Below are 17,264 nucleotides of genomic sequence, written 5' to 3' on the forward strand. Positions count from 1 at the left end.
GATACAGAAGGATCTGGACACACTTGAACATTGGGCACTATCTAACAAAATGAAATTCAATGGTGAAAAGAGTCAGGTTCTACATTTAGGCAAGAAAAACGAAATGCACAGATAGAGTATAGGTGGTACCCTGCTCAATAGTAGTAACTGTGAGGGGGATCTTGGAGTCCTAGTGGACAACCGTTTAAATAGGAGCCAGCTGTGGGCAGCAGCTGCCAAAAAAGCCAACACAGTTCTAGGCTGCATCAACAGAGGGAGAGAATCAAGATCACGGGAAGGGTTAATACCACTTTATAAGGCCTTGGGAAGGCCACACTTGGAATACGGCATCCAGTTTTGGTCACCACGATGTAGAAAAGATGTGGAGACTCTAGAAAGAGTGCAGAGAAGAGCAACAAAGAGGATTAGGGGACTGGAGGCTGAAACCTATGAAGAATGGTTGCAGGAACTGGCCATGTCTAGTTGAATGAAAAGAAGGACTAGGGGAGACATGATAGCAGTGTTCCAATATCTCAGGGGTTGCCACAAAGAAGAGGGAGTCACACTATTCTCCAAAGCACCTGAGGGTAGAACAAGAAGCAATGGGTGGAAACTAATCAAGAACAGAAGCAACCTAGAACTGAGGAGAAATTTCCTGAGAGTGAGAACAATTAATCAGTGGAACAGAATTTGCCTCCAGAAGTTGTGAATGCCCCAGCACTGGAAATCTTTAAGAAGATGTTGGATAGCCATTTGTCTGCAACGGTACAGGGTTTCCTGCCTAGGCAGGGGGTTGGTCTAGAAGACCTCCAAGGTCCCTTCCAACTCTGCTATTGTATTGTATAAAAAGCAAATCTGGCAAGGACTCATTTGGAGAATCCCCCTGCTCCCTCACCAGCGGTGGGTTGCTCTTACCGTCGCTACCAGTACGCTGATTGCCATCTGTCCGTGCACCACGCATGCGCAATCCACCGTCCCTGCGACACCAAGCTGCTTGCCGGGGGGTGGTGGTGCGCGCAGGCTCCGCACTCTGTGTGCGCATGCGCAGTGTGCCTTTTGGCATAAAAACAGCCTATAGAGCGCGGGTGGGCCAAACGAGCCACCAGAACGGTACGCTCTCAGGTACTCCAGGCCACTACCAGAATGGCCGTACCGGTCAGGACAGGCAGAAACCCATCACTGCCCCCTCAAGGTTCCTGGTGGAAACTGCTTATTATTTGCAAGAGTTTCACTTAACAACTGCGGCAAGGACAAAACATACTCAACAAATGTCTCTCTTAACAATGGACGTTTTGTGGAGGTCGTAGGCCGAGGTCTATCTGTATTATGTGTATATTTTGCCAAACTTTATTGTATTATTATTATTATTATTATTAATATTATTATACTTTATTCATTAAATATGAAACTCCGTCAAGTGAACATTTAAAGATATGCCGCAAATACCATTGACTGGTGCTAATGGCTGATACGGGTGGCTGACAGCATCCTAGGTATCAACCAGGTTGATGTTCTTAAAATATATGAATTGTATGTTACCTGTATTATGTGCTTATTTTACCAAACTTTATTGTATTACTATTATAATTATAATAGTAATTATTTGTATTAATATTAGTATTAATATCTCTTTTATTCATTAAACTTGAAACTCAGTCAACTGAACATTAATTATTATTATTATTATCACAACAACAGATTTGTATCACAGCGGCCAGTTGTTTCGCCGGATTTGGCATTGATTACTAGTCGGGCCCCACCCAGGGGGCCTAGGACGTCGTAACGTATTTTCGTAATATGCGTGCGGATCCAAGCAGTATTATTACTATTGTTGTTGTTGTTATGTTAATCTTTGGTGAGATTTACAGCCTTTGGGGCTGGTTGGTAGCTCAACAGCCCGAGTCCTAACCAAGGACCTAGGAACTGTTAAGGTAATGTCGGAGGATATAAGTTGTGCCAAGTAAGGCGGTTTTTTGTAGAAACAGAATGTTCAAGTCTGACAAATTTAGAATTTCCAAATAGCGAGGTAGCCCTTTAGGTATTGCTCCAAGGGCTCCAATTACAATTATAATTATTATTATTGACTTTTATTCATTAAACATGAAACTCAGACAACTGAACATTTAAAACATTGTATCACAAATATCATTGATTATTATTATTATTTTGCAAAACTTTTATCGTATGATTTATTCGTGTTTTATCGTTAAGCTTTTCGGATTGGCTCCCTCTGCCCCTACGTTTCCTCTCCCACCCCCCAAAAATCACCTTCTTAAGGTCAGGCTTGTTCCCCAATTTTCCCGAGGACGACAAGGTGGTGACGGCAAAATTATTTTGGTCTTCGCAGTCCCGGATTTTCGATTCCTTGATCAACGAGTCCAGTTTCTTCTTGGCGAGATTTTCCACCCGTTTCCGATTAGAAGAAGCCTGGAAGTCAAAAAACATGGACGTTATAAGCTACAAAAAATGCAGTTTCTCCTTGGTTTCTTTCCCAGCTAGTATTCAACAGTTCTCGACTTACGACAATTAGCTTAGTGAACATTCGAAGTTACCACATCACTGAAAAAAGAGATCTTAGAACCGTTTCCCCCACTCACGACAGTTGGAAGATTCCGCGAAAAAAATTCAGATGCTTGGCAACTGACATGTACTTATGACGGTCGCAGTGTCCCGGGGTCATGTGATCCCTTTTTGTGACCAAAGTCAAGAGGAAAGCCGAGATTCACTTAACAACTGTGTGACTAACTAAACAACTGCAATAGCAATAACAGTTAGACTTATATACCGCTTCATAGAGCTTTCAGCCCTCTCTAAGCGGTTTATAGATTTTTTAGCAAATTGAGTTAGCATATCGCCCCCCACAGTCTGGGTCCTCATTTCACCCACCTCGGAAGGATGGAAGGCTGAGTCAACCTTGAGCCGGTGAGATTAGAACCGCTGAACTGCAGATAACAGTCAGTCGAAGTGGCCTGCAGTACTGCACCCCTAACCACTGCGCCACCTCTGCAGTGATTCACTTAACAACGGTGGCAAGAAAGGTCATATAAAAGAGGTGCAAAACTCACAGAACAACTCTTTTTACTTAGCGACGGAAAGTTTGGGGTCCATTGTGGTCGTTTAAGTCGAGGACTTAAGTGGACTAAAGAAGGAAAAGCACACGGAGCCAAAAGTGAATTTAATCACATTTTCTCCCGACAGGCTATTATACGGTCTTGCGTTTATATTATACAGGTATTATTATGACCTAGATGCGCTTCAAACATGACTTGGGTTTAACCAAGCAGCTAAAAAAAAAAAAAAAAATCAATCACAATCACAGCGTTCCTTGAGTGACGAGCCTATGAATATTTGATGAGCCGTTACCCAGATGTTTTTTTTTCTGTCCAATTGTTTTTAGATTAGGCACATGGAAAATGTCAAAGCAGAAATAAGACGGACGGATTTGCCGCGCCTTCTCCAGAACTGTTACCGTCAAAGGCCAGAAGAACTCAAAGGGTAAAGGGGGTAGCAAAATTAGTTTTGTCTCTGCAATTATGTGAGTAATTCAAAATTATTTGTGGGGCTGCAAAGGTTTCAATAAAGCAGGATCACAGAACTCAACGGGCAGAAATATGAAGAATTTAAGCTTTCCAATTCTGCACAACTCGTTGTTAAGGTGACTCCAGTTGGACGATAAAAATGCGGGACTTGGAACTGGGAAAAACCATGCCTATTTCCACCGAGGGACGCGGTGGCTCAGTGGCTAAGATGCCGAGGTTGTCAATCAGAAAGGTCAGCAGTTCGGGGGTTCGAATCCCTAGGGCCGTGTAACGGAGTGAGCTCCCATGACTTGTCCCAGCTTCTGCCAACCTAGCAGTTTGAAAGCACGTAGAAAAATAGGGACCGCTAATTTTGGTGGGAATGGAAACAGCCTTTGGCCATTGAGTCATGCCGGCGACATGACCACAGAGATGTCTTCAGACAGCGCTGGCTCTTCGGCTTTGAAATGGAGATGAGCAGCACCCCCTAGAGTCGGGAACAACTAGCAGATATGTGCGAGGGGAACATTTACCTTTAATAATAGTAATAATAACATTCTTTACTTGTACTTATGGACCCGAGGTGGCGCAGTGGTTAAATGCAGCACTGCAGGCTACTTCAGCTGACTGCAGTTCTGCTGTTCAAATCTCACTGGCTCAGGGTTGACTCAGCCTTCCATCCTTCCGAGGTGGGTAAAATGAGAACCCGGATTGTTGTTGGGGGCAATATGCTGACTCTGTAAACCGCTTAGAGAGGGCTGAAAGCCCTATGAAGCGGTATATAAGTCTAACTGCTATTGCTATTGCTATTGTATATCATGGTATTCTTCCAGGACAAAGAAGATACAGAATATTTTTTTTAATTTGGGATTTGTCTTACCAACGGTTAGATAATAAAGGTAGAAATTAGAAGTTGGAAGAATACCATGATACACAAGTAAAGAATATTATTACTATTACTATGTCTATGTAAATTTTTAAAAAAGGAAAGTTTTCAGGTCTCCTCAATTTTGCTGAGACTGATTTTTCAACCCTGTCCTTTTCTGCTGTTTTTCTGACGCATATTTTTTAAAATAGGGCAGGCTAAAATTGTGCGTTATGCATCCAGCTTACGGGCTGCGTCGCATTTCTTGCTCAGTTTTGTGGCCTCGGTTGAACAAGCTATACTTTCCGAAGAGCCAAACCTCTGCTTCCTTAATTGGCCAAAGCACATGGCAAATAATGCGCTCTCTCTCTCTCTCCCTCCCTCCCTCCCTCCCTCCCCTCCCTCCCTCCCTCCCTCTCTCTCTCAAAAAAACAACAACAACATGTGGACTTTTTCTCTGCTTTTAGATCTACATGAACATGACTGGCCATTCGCAGCTGGCCATCCAGATGCTGCCCAAGGAGGGGTTTAAGGGAGAGAAAGAAAACCAATTACAATCTAACGGAGATGGAGTTGGAGGAAAAACGCGGAGCCGTGATTTTATGGAGTGGGGAGTTGGGTCTCTGGCAGAAAGCCACTTGAAGAGACGAGAAGCATTTGAAATGTGGAATTACGGGGGCTGTTAGTTATAAGTTGGGTGGACAAAATCAGAAATGGGGAGGTGATAAGCCGCCAGGGAAAAGCCGAGGGAAATCATCAAAACTGTAAAAAAAAAAAAAAAGCGAAAAGTTAAGAATATTTCGGACGTGTGATGTGACACCTGGAAAAAAATACTGCATCCTTCGTGTAATCCCTGCAGGGAAATATTGAAGGCGAACGAGATCAGGCAGAAGAAGAACATCAAAAGGGAGTGGTTTGAACAAAACTCAACAGCAATTTTTCATGCGGCAATTGCCAACATCAAGTGATGGATATGGCAGAAGGAGGAGGAGAGAGAGGAGGAGGAGGAGGAGGAGGAGGAGGAGAAGAGAAGAAGAAGAAGAAGAAGAAGAGAGGAGGCAGAGGAGAAGAAGAAGGGAAGAGGGGAGAAGAAGAGGAAGAAAAAGAGAAGAGAAGCAGAAGAAGAGGAAGAGGAGGAGGAGGAGGAAGAGGAGAAGCAGAAGAAACAGAAGAAGAAGAGGAGGAGGAGAAGCAGAAGAGGAGAAGAGGAGGAAGAGGAGGAGGAGAAGGAGGAGGAGAAGAAAGGAGGAGAAGAAGAAAAAGAACAGAGGAGGAAGACAGGTGGAAGAGGAGAAGAGGAAGAAGAGGAAAAAGAAGAAGATGAAGAAGAAGAAGGAAGGAAGAAACAAAGAAACAAACATTACAAAACACAGGAATTAAGAGGGTACTTTTTAGCTTTAGGATATTGGACCAAAGAGGAACGGTCGATGCTAAAAATTGCCGTTCAAACTCAGCTGCAGGTATATAAAATACCCACAGCGGGAAAACTGCCAAGGTTTCAATTATATTTTTTTAACGTTTTGCGACGACGGTAGCTCACCACACAGAAACAAGCAGTGTGTACCCATTAGATAAGCCCATAAGATTTTGGGGTGGGGGGGCAGAGGGGGAGCCATTGGGATGATATTTTGGGGGCTGTTCCAGCTTCAGAAGCAAAGCGGGAGCTGTCTCAGGTGCTGAAACAAGACAGGTGTGCTCAGAAAATATGACATATAATAAGAAAGCGATGGCAAATCTAGACAGCAGACTAAAAAGCAGAGACATCACCCTGCCAATCAAAGTGTGCCTAGCCAAGGCTGTGGTTTTTCCCAGTTGCCATGGATGGCTGTGAAGATTGGACCACAAGGAAGGCTGAGAGCCAAACAATGGAGGCCTTTGAACTCTGGTGCTGGAGAAGAAGACTCCTGCATTGAGTCCCTTGGACTGCAAGGCCATCCAACCGGTCAGTCCTAGAGGAGATCCACCCTGACTGCTCTTTAGAAGGCCGGATCCTGAAGAGGAAACTCAAAGACTTTAGCCACCTGATGAGAAGGAAGAAGGACTCCCTGGAGAAGAGCCTCATGCTGGGAAAGATGGAGGGCAAGGGAAGAATTGGACAGCAGAGAATGAGGTGGCTGGATGGAGTCACTGAAGCAGTCGGCATGAGCTTCAATGGACTCCAGAGGATGGTAGAGGACAGGAAGGCCTGGAGGAATGTTGTCCATGGGGTCGTGTTGGGTCAGACGCGACTTTGCCACTAAAACAAAAATAAGAAGGAAATCTAGAGAAGCTGTTACTCCGTATCTTCCTAGTGAAAATTAATTCAGTTGACTGGATCCATAATAATACAAGGATTTTGGTAGACTCTGGGTTCAACACTCCCAAGAAACTGTCAAAAATCTGATCTGATCCATCTCTTTGCTCATGAACTGCAAGAGCTGGGTTTCCTCTTTAGCAACTCTCCCAATAGCACAAGGACAAAATAGTTTAAATGGTTATTATATTTTTTTTTAAGCAGAAGGACAAGAGGAGATTATGGTCCCTAATGTTTCCAATTTAATGTTTCAAGGCCTTACGTTATTGCTCCTCCTTTCCCGCCAACCATATCAGTAGATACAGTTTGGCAAGAAGTTCAAAAACTCCTTCGGTTGCATTGAAATATTAATTCATGATTAAACATTGATTTAGAGCAGGGGTTCCCAAGCGGGGGTCAATATTCCAGGGGTGCGAAAACATGGGTTTAGAAGTTTCAAAATTATAGCGTGTCAAAACATTCATGAATGGGAGAGACATGGGACAAGGTCAGCCAATGAATAGGCATAACAACTAAGTCAGCCAATGGGAGCTTAAACAGATCTGAGTCTGTGCAGAGAATTGTAACAGAAACTAAGCAGTCTGCTGCTCTGAGAAGTAAACTAGCAGCCTGTCTGGGCTTGTCTGCTAAAATGAAGCCAACTCCTTGTGTTTGCCTGTAACTCTCCTGTCTTGTGTTTACTTGGAAGAACCAGCTGTTGGTATTGTACATGTATTCATCTATTCTTATGTATATAAAGAAGTTAATGAATCCTGCTGCATCAGTTATCCATGTGTGCTTCTGGATTTGCATTTATGCAACAATCTCTGACATAGTGTATATGTATATGCATATAATTGTTTTTTTAAGGGGGTGCGAAAATATATCAGAAGCATTCTAGGGGTGCGGCATATAGAAAAGGTTGGGATTGGAAATCCCTGATTTATAGGGATAAATACTGCTTGCAACAGCTGACTTTCACTCTGCTTTCCACTTCAAAAGGACACAAGGGCTGGGAATAAATAAGAGAGAGAGAGAGAGAGAGAGAGAAAGAGAGAGAGAGAGAAAGAAAAAAGAGGAACATCGGACTAAAAGAAGGCTGCTCGCTGAATTAACAATTTTTTTTTCATCTATGTGGGTCAAGGAAAAACGTAGCCCTAAAATGTTTTTTCCCTTAAAGAAAACATAATGGCCCATCACGATCAAGGGGTAATTTTCTTTTTCTCGGGATTATATAATTTGAAGTACAAGGGCAAGGAAGGCCCTGGGGGAATACATCGAATTTCCCAGCACATCAAAACCATGTTATGGCGCTAATAAGGGCAAATGTTTGGCTGTACGGCGTTGTAGGAAGATATATTTTTAATCAAGCAGGGAAAATACGGGAGCGCTACACTCCTTGCTGCTGTGAAATCCCTGCGTTTTTATTAACAGCCATGTTCAACAGCTGTACTCGATATTTGTACTGTATTTTTAAAAATGAAGACGGTAATTCAGTATGAATATGCATCTGCATGCTAAAGGTAACAAACATGATTAATAATCTCCGCTGTATTGTGTAGAATATGGCGATTGATACAAAAACAATACGTTGAAATAATTACATAACAAGTTGAATAAGCAATAATGGAAGACCTTAATGTAGCATAAATGTTGGTATTAATATAGTTATATGGGTTTATTAAAGGTAGCAAATATGATTGATAATACTTTATCCATATTAAAGGTCTGATAATTAAGATAGGGTGACTGGTATAAAGTAATATATTGAAATATTGAATAACCCAACAATGAAAGATAATAATTGAATATAAAGATGTGTATTACTATTAGTATTATATAAGCTTGTTAAATGAAACAAATGTGATTAATACTAATTTCTAGTATGAAATCAGTGGTGAAATTCAATTTTTGTTACTATTGGTTCTGTGGGCGTTGGCTCGGTGGGTGTGGTGTGGCTTGGTGGTGGCAGGGGAAGGATACTGCAAAATATCCATTCCCACCCCACTCTGGGGTCAGCCAGAGGTGGCATTTTGCTGGTTCTCCGAACTACTAAAAATTTCCGCTACCGGTTCTCTGGACTACTCAGAATTTCCGCTACCGGTTCTCTGAACTACTCAAAATTTCCACTACCAGTTCTCCGAACTACTCAAAATTTCCGCTACCGGTTCTCCGAACTACTCAAATTTCCGCTATCTGTTCTCTGAACTACTTAAAATTGCGCTACTGGTTCTCTGAACTACTCAAAATTTTCCGCTATTGTTCTCTGGACTACTCAGAATTTCCACTACCGGTTCTCTGGACTACTCAGAATTTCCGCTACCGGTTCTCTGAACTACTCAAAATTTCCACTACCAGTTCTCCGAACTACTCAAAATTTCCACTACCGGTTCTCCGACTACTCAAAATTTCCGCTATCTGTTCTCTGAACTACTTAAAATTTGCGCTACTGGTTCTCTGAACTACTCAAAATTTCCGCTATCTGTTCTCTGAACTACTTAAAATTTGTGCTACTGGTTCTCTGAACTACTCAAAATTTCCGCTACTGGTTTTCCAAACTACTCAAAATGTCTGCTATCTGCTTTCTGAACTACTCAAAATTTGTGCTACCGGTTCTCTGAGCTACTCAAAATTTCCGCTACCGGTTTTCCAAACTACTTACAATTTCCGCTACCAGTTCTGTGAACTACTCAAAATTTCCACTACCGGTTCTCCAAACTACTCAAAATTTCCGCTACCGGTTCTCCAAACTACTCACAATTTCCGCTACCGGTTCTCTTAACTACTCCACTACCGGTTCTCCAAACTACTCAAAATTTCCTCTACCGGTTCTCCAAACTACTCACCATTTCCGCTACCGGTTCTCCAGAATCTGTCAGAACCTGCTGGATTTCACCCCTGTATGAAATGTATGATAGTCAGGTACCATACTGTTCACACACTGATATGTTTGTAAAAGATTTTTTTTAAAAGTATGGGGGGGGAATAATATTTGTATTTTATTTAGTCCAGGATGTTAATTCCACCTTGTCCTGGGCTGCTCTTAGACAAAGTCTATCAGCGGTAGGCAAAGCAGCAGAAAGAGTTCTGTTGTGGCCAAGACATTTGGTGTGTTGGGTGTCTCGTGGACCAACACATCACAGATGGTGTTCTAACAGCACTGGGACAAAAGCCAGCAGGAAGGAAAGCCCTCGAAGTATGACCACAATGGAGCCAAAAATGTGTTGCTAAGTGAGACATGTTTTTCCATCCTTCTCCTTCCCCAGGTCAACCCCGAGGTGGTTGGGTTTGGTCAACAAGACTCGACTCTACCTGCCAATACTTACGTCCCCATTCATTAGCTTGCAGTCATCGTCCATCTCATCCGCGCTGTCCTCATCGGACACTTCGCCCTCTTCGGCGTCTTCACTTATGTTGGCCGGAAGTTTTTTCCCCTAGGAGGCAAAAACAGGTCACTAGGCGAGGACTAAACACCCAACGCCAACTGGCGTTCTCGTCGCTGTGCCAAAATCAAAGGAAGAATATAATTTATTGATGTCTTGCGTAATTCCCTCTTTCCCCCCTATCCCCTATTCTCCTCTATCCCCTTTATCTCACTCTATCCATAGAGGAGAAAAGGGGAATTACGGACGACATCAATAAACAATGTCTTTATTTTCGAAGCAAGCTTATTAAGAGAGGTGGAGGTGGCAGAGAAATATGGGCTCAAGAGTAACCAGATGATCAGCTGTGCTTTAGAAGCTGGTTTTTTTATCCCCAACCGTGTTCAAAGCCAGAAAACGTACCGTATTTTTCAGAGTATAAGATGCTCCGAAGTATAAGACGCATCTAGATTTTTTTTGGGGGGGGGGGAGAGGGAAACAAGGGAAAAATATCTGCCTCTGCCTCTGAGCAATTTCCCTCCTTGCAACAAACAGTACAGACAATATACACCGTTTGTAGTGTTATATTTCAGAGTATACTTGTACAGATGCTGTTAAAATTGATGTGCTTTCTGGAAGTATAGTCATTCTCTGCTATTTAAAAGAATAGCACTTTTTTAAAAACAATAGCACAAGCATTTATTTTGAAAAGCTTCTCCATTTTGTTAAGCTGTCTAGAACAATAATAAATAAAGCAGTCTTTAAAAAAATAAGTCTAATAATTTGAACATTCTATAGGCATGTATAGTTGTTGACACCTCCTTGCAGCAAACAGCCTGATTAGCATCTGCCTCCCAGCAATTTGCCAGGAGGAGCAAACAGCAAGTTTCACTTTCAATTCCTCTGCATCATCAGCTGTTACAAGCTGCAGGGATTGCTGTAGCTTAACTCCGCAAGCCCCCGTTTGCTGCAAAAAGTTAAATTGCTGGGAGGCAGAGGCCAAAGGATTGGGGCTGATGCATCGATGGGGCTACATTCAGTGTATAAGACGCACCCACATTTTCACCCTATTTTTTGGGAGGGGGGCGGGGGAAAAGGTGTGTCTTATACTCCGAAAAATACAGTATGTGCTGAAGCTGACCAAATTAAGGACACTATCCAGAGGAATACCTGGTAGGCAGAATTCCACCCCCTCTTTTCCTCCCCAAAAAGTAAGGTGTATCTTATACTCCAGTGGGTCTTATACTCCGAAAAATACAGTATTTTCCTTCATCTGGCTTCAAATCTTGGCCAAACTGCTTTCCTTCTAGCTAAACCTCCCTCCATCTCGCCACAAAGAGAGTTTCCAACAGGGCAAAGGAGGGAGAGAGATATATTTATCGATCAATAATTCTCACCACAAAATCCCAGAAGGGGATTTTAGATTGATCGGCCAGTGCAGAAACTGGCAAAATAATTAAAAAAAAATGGTTAGGAGAGCAGAATGCGAAACCTGGATGAAAGCTTGAGTGGAAATGAATTGCTTTCGAGAGGCTCAAGCCTCTCAAAAAGCGAGCCTCGATGTGCACCACTCCAAAAATCCAATCACGGAGGAACTGGGCAGCTGCCACAGATTTTTCTAAACTGTTTTTTTTTTTGGGGGGGGGGGAAGAATTAAACTCCTTGCAGCGTAAAGCGCAGAACGAGGGAGGGAAAGTGCGGGGAAGAAAGAAGGACTTAACTCAAAGAAAAATGTGTTTATTTAATTTTTTGATCGTAGGTTTGGAAGGATCCGAGGGGCGAATGAATTAAAGTTTAATGACAACCCCGTTTAGTTACTTTAACCTCCTGGAGCAGGTCTGATTCAGCCCCCTGAATGTGGTGGTGTGGCTACCATAAAAAAGGTCACGGAATCTTCCAATCGGTTTGAAGCCTTGGGTTTGAAGCCTTGCATCTAACTGGCCCAATGACAAAATCTCAATTGCAAGGGGCAACTTCATCTAAATACTTTTGGGTTGAGACTTGGCATGGTGCAAATGGCCAATTTCTTCTAAATTGCTCCACTAGGCCCAAAGATGGATTGTCTCCAAGATGGACAGAGATTGGAGAAGATCTGGGAGAAAGTTGCTCCCCAGCTCATCTTCTTTTGTAGTTCCCAGTTGGCCAAAAAGAAAAATTACATTGAATTGTTGTGGCCCACCAGCGGCCGGAAGAGCTGGCAACAGATTCGGACAGTGAGGAGGTTGTGGGGGAACATGGGCCAATCTGGGGAAGGCTCTGTGTCGGAGGCAGAAAGGGGGCCAGGGCTGTGTGCCAGTTATCAGCTGCCTTCGGAGTCAGACATCTACATTTTATTCTGTGATATTCTATTCTATTCTCTTTTATTCTCTTTTCTATTCTATTCTACTCTACTCTATTCTACTCCATTCCATATTCTGTTCTATTCTATATCCTCTCCTATTCTCCCTCCCCCCCTCTTTTATGTCTGCACTTTATCTTTGATCTTATTTTATCTCCTGTATCACCTAAAGCCGATCAACGATTAAATAAGGTCCACTGGCTTTGACTTTTGGTTTCAATTGGCTGCTAGCCAGCTTAAATATAGCGACCCTGTTCCTTGGGAGAGACCAAGAGGAGGTTCTGGGCCGATTCCTGGCTGCCAGAAAGATGCAACCAAATCTGATCCGTGGCTAAATGATGTTTATCTTGGTATTACCTTAACTAAGATTTTCCCCTTGAGGCTCTCTGGGGAAGGCAACTCGTTGGGATCCTCGTTGTTGACTGTGGACAAGTCCAGTTTGTCCCCCAGAATTTCAACCAGGTACTGGGCCATCTTTTTCTGCTGGGTCACACTGCAGTGGTTTTCGATGGACAAATGACGGGGGTATCTGAGCATGGGTGGAGAAAGACACGGAAACATTAAGACACAATTCTACCCTCTAGGCGAGGGTGGCGATATTTGCACCCAGTCTGCGAGAGTCTTTGCTTTGCATTTTGTGACTTCTTTATAACTCAATAAAAACGTTAAATTAAAGGAAGAGTTTTCTGATTGAATTTGGCACCTTTTGACCACTGGAAACAAGGAATGCCGGGTGGGTGGGAGAAAGAGGCTTATATTTAACAGAATAGAATAGCATAACAGAGTTGGAAGGGACCTTGGAGGTCTTCTAGTCCAACCCCCTGCCTAGGCAGGAAACCCTACAGCACTTCATACAAATAGTTATCCAGCATCTTCTCTCTTCTGCCGATTACCTCCCACAGACCCATTCGATCCACAGATTATCCTCTGTATTCCATCTGCCGGCCAATGTCGGCTGGCGACTACTCGGAGGAGGGCCTTCTCTCTGGCTGCTCCGGCCCTTTGGAATGAGCTCCCCGTGGAGATTCGGAACCCTCTCCACCCTTCGCGCCTTCCGGACGGCCGTGAAGACCTGGCTGTCCCAGCAAGCCTGGGGTGAGTCCCCCCCCTACTCGAATTGCTGTGTCTGTTGTGCTTTTAAATTGTTCGTATTGTCTGATTGTTTTTGTCTTACTTTTTGTAATTTCCCCTCCCTTGGCTTTTGTTCAGCCGCCCTGAGTCCCTTCAGGGAATAGGGCGGCCTACAAATTGAATAAACTCCAACCTCCAAACTCCAAACTCAAAGACTTCCAGTGTTGGGACATTCACAACTTCTGGAGGCAATTCTGTTCCACGGATTAATTGTTCTCACTGTCAGGAAATTTCTCCTCAGTTCTAAGTTGCTTATTTTATTTTACAAAATAAAAAAGTAAAAAATAAAATAAATAAAAATAAATTTTAAAATAAATTTTAAAATAAATTTTAAAATAAAATAAAATAAAATATAAAGAATAAAAAATGAATAAAAAATAAAGAATAAAAAATGAATAAAAATAGAATAAAAATGAATAAAAAATAAAGAATAAAAAATAAAAATAAAAAAATAAATGAATAAAAAATAAGCTAAAAACTAAACACTAAACTAAACTAAACACTAAACTAAACACTAAACTAAACACTAAACTAAACACTAACTAAACACTAAACTAAACACTAAACTAAACACTAAACTAAACACTAAACTAAACTAAAACTAAACACTAAACTAAGCTAAGCTAAAACTAAACTAAACTAAACTAAACTAAACTAACTAAACACTAAACTAAACACCAAACCAAACCAACCAACACTAAGCTGGTTCATCCTAAGCAGGACTTTATTTCCAACTCCATCCCCCCAGGTCTGAACGTGCAAATAGCAAGATAAAGGAATAAACGTCATGAAGCGGCTAGTCCTCAAGACGGAAAAGCACCTACTCGCTTTTGATGAAGGCATATTTGTTGATGGTCTCGATCACATCTTTGAAAAGGATCTTGGAGGTCAGAGTGTAGCCGTGATGGACAATCGGTTCGCCGTCTGGACCGTCCCAGCAGTCAACTGGAAAGGTGAAAGAGACCCCGGGGGGGTGGTGGTGGTTAGATCCGTATTATATGTTTTATTCCATGTCTTTTTTATTTCTGACTGGAACCAAGAATCACGTAGGAAAGTACATCTTGGTGGGGTTTGAGGCTCCAGCTTTCAAAACCGCTAATGGGAAAAAGGGCTTCCGGAAGAATATGGACAGCATGGACCGAGGATGGTTTGAAAAGAACGGGATGAAAAATAAAAGCTGTTTGTTTAACACGAAGAAGCCGGACTGGGGAAGGGACGTAAAGAGTCAAAACTGAGTGGAGGGTGAACTAGATGCCTTCAAAAGTCCCCCTCCCCCAACTCCATAGCATCAGTTTACCATCCTTGTTCATCCCCCCCAGAGAGAGTCACACTCAACAAGGCTTGTAGCCATTGGTTTTATCCCCTGCCTAACTTGCTCCAGGTAGAGAGGGATCCCTGCTAGGACACAAAAGGCCTTAAATTTGGCCGAGGTTCCCGGGGGCTTTTGTCCCATCTGCCCTTTTTTACAGCTTCCCCAATCGTTCAAGTTTCTTCACAAGAGATCTGGAAAAATGAAAAAGAAGGGGAGGGGGGGCAGAGAGACCGGTAGGGAGGGAGAAAGAGGGGAGAGAAAGAGAGACACAGAGAAAGACAGGGAGGGAGGGAATGAGAGAGAGAGGGAAAGAGAGACAGAGAGAGGAGAGAGAGGGAAAGAGACAGAGAGAGAGGAGAAAGAGAGAGAGAGGGAAAGAGAGACAGAGGAGAGAGAGGGAAAGAGACAGAGAGAGAGGAGAAAGAGAGAGAGAGGGAAAGAGAGACAGAGGAGAGAGAGGGAAAGAGACAGGGAGAGAGAAGAGAGGGAGAGAGAGGGAAAGAGACAGAAAGATAAGAGAGAGGAAAAGAGATAGGGGAGAAGGAGAGACAGAGAGGGGGGAAAGAGAGACAGAGAGAGGAGAGAGGGGGGAAAGAAACAGAGAGAGGAAAAAGAGAAAGAGGAGAGAGTGGGAGGGAAAGAGACACAGAGAGGGAAAGAGACAGGGAAAGGGAAGGAAGAGAGGGAGAGGAGAGAGAGGGAGGGAGGGAGGGAGGGAGAGAGACAGACCAGAGAAGGGGAAAGAGAGACAGAGAGGAAGAGGGAAAGAGATAGAGGGAGAGGAGACAGAGAGAGAAAGGGTTAGGGTTAGACAGGGAGAGAAGAGAAAGAGAGAGAGAGGAGAGAGAGGGAGATAGGAAAGAGAGACAGAGAGAGGAGAGAGAGGGAAAGAGACAGGGAGAGAGGAAAGAGATGGGAGAGAGGGAAAGAAAGAAAGAGAGGAGACAGAGAGAGAGGGAAGAGAGACAGAGAGAGGAAAAGTGATACAGGGAGAGAAAGGAAGGAAAAGAGAGAGAAGAGGAGAGAAGAGAAAGACAGGGAAGGAGAGAGAGAAAGAAACGGCGGGGTCGACAGAGAGAGCAAGAGAGCGACACAGCTTCGTCTATCTGGGGTGGGTGATAATAGGGAATCGTGGCCATCTTGCCATCTCACAGCTGGGTTTCTAAGGGGGCAATTGGAAGGAGGGGCCCCTCCGGAACCTCACCCTTCCACACACCGGCACCCGGACTGCAGCACCCAAGCGTACATGTCCACTCTCGACTGGGACATCAGCTGGTCTCCCATGAGGTAGGTGTTATGAGACGAGGCGATGAATAGTGGCTCAGGGGGCGAGTCATGTCTGGTTGATGTGGTAATGTTTGGGGTTGAAAATGTCCCCGGCGGGGCTGCGCATGTACGTGGTGAACCCTGTAAGGAGAAGGAAAAGCAGAAGGTCTTCATTCCAGGATGAACTTTGCGGGACGACGATGCTCTTTACCCCCATGGCTAAGAATTCCCAGAGAACTTGGCCTTGACAATCCCAGTGGCCATGTAATAAAAAAAACGGGCACCTTCTATCACATGTGGTGGACTTGTACCAGATTGTTGGGGGCCAAGAGGCTGACTCTGTAAACTGCTTAGAGAGGGCTGTAAAAGCACTGTGAAGGGGTATATAAGTCTTAAGTACTATTGCTACCTTCCTCTCTTCCTTCCTTCCTTCCTCCCTCCTCCTCCTCTCTCCCTACCTACTGTATTTCTCTCTATATCCCTCTACCTACCTACCTCTCTACACTCTCTCCCTCCCTTCCTACTGTATTTCTCTCTCTCTTTCTCTCTCTCTCTATCCCTTTCTCTACCTACCTACCTGCTACTCTCTCTCCCCTATCTATCTACTGTATTCTCCCTCTCTCTCTTTCTCTCTCTCTATCCCTCTACCTATCTACTCTCTCTCTCCCTACCTATCTACTGTATTTCTCTCTCTCTCTCTATCCCTCTACCTACCTACTGAACACACACTCACTATCTCTCCCCCTTTATCTACCTAACTACTCTCTCTCTCCCTATCTACTGTATTTCTCTTTCTCTCCTTCTCCCACTACCTACCTACCTATCTACCTATCTACACTCTCTCTCCCTCCCTCCCTACTGTATTTCTCTCTCTCTCTTTCTCTCTCTCTCTCTATCCCTTTCGCTACCTACCTACCTACTCTCTCTCTCCTACCTATCTACTGTATTTCTCTCTCTCTCTTTCTCTCTATCCCTCTACCTACCTACTGACACACCCTCTCTCTCTCTCTATCCCTTTATCTACCTACCTACCTAACTACTCTCTCTCTCTCCCTACCTACCTACTGTATTTGTCTCTCTTTCTCTCCCTCTCTATCCCTCTATCTACCTACCTACTTTAAAAAAAATTGCCTCTTCAAAACTTTGGTGGTCTTATACTCCGGTGCATTTTATACTCCAAAAAATACAGCACTCATCTCTTAATCTCCCTGTCAGAATGAC

The 17,264-nt window shown here is 43.5% G+C and overlaps 1 protein-coding gene across 1 annotated transcript in view; it reads right to left on the reverse strand.

Moving 5' to 3' along the window:
* The window catches only part of PLCH2 (phospholipase C eta 2), an 82,805-nt gene that overhangs the window by 36,692 nt on the left and 28,849 nt on the right, over positions 1-17,264 (reverse strand). The window contains 7 exon segments of the mRNA XM_032232185.1: positions 2,248-2,406; positions 9,961-10,068; positions 12,692-12,863; positions 14,290-14,410; positions 15,977-16,090; positions 16,093-16,119; positions 16,122-16,184. Coding sequence (XP_032088076.1) covers positions 2,248-2,406; positions 9,961-10,068; positions 12,692-12,863; positions 14,290-14,410; positions 15,977-16,090; positions 16,093-16,119; positions 16,122-16,184 — 764 coding nt within the window.

Source organism: Thamnophis elegans, chromosome 15 (assembly GCF_009769535.1).
Source record: "Thamnophis elegans isolate rThaEle1 chromosome 15, rThaEle1.pri, whole genome shotgun sequence".
Taxonomy (NCBI): Eukaryota; Metazoa; Chordata; class Lepidosauria; order Squamata; family Colubridae; genus Thamnophis; species Thamnophis elegans.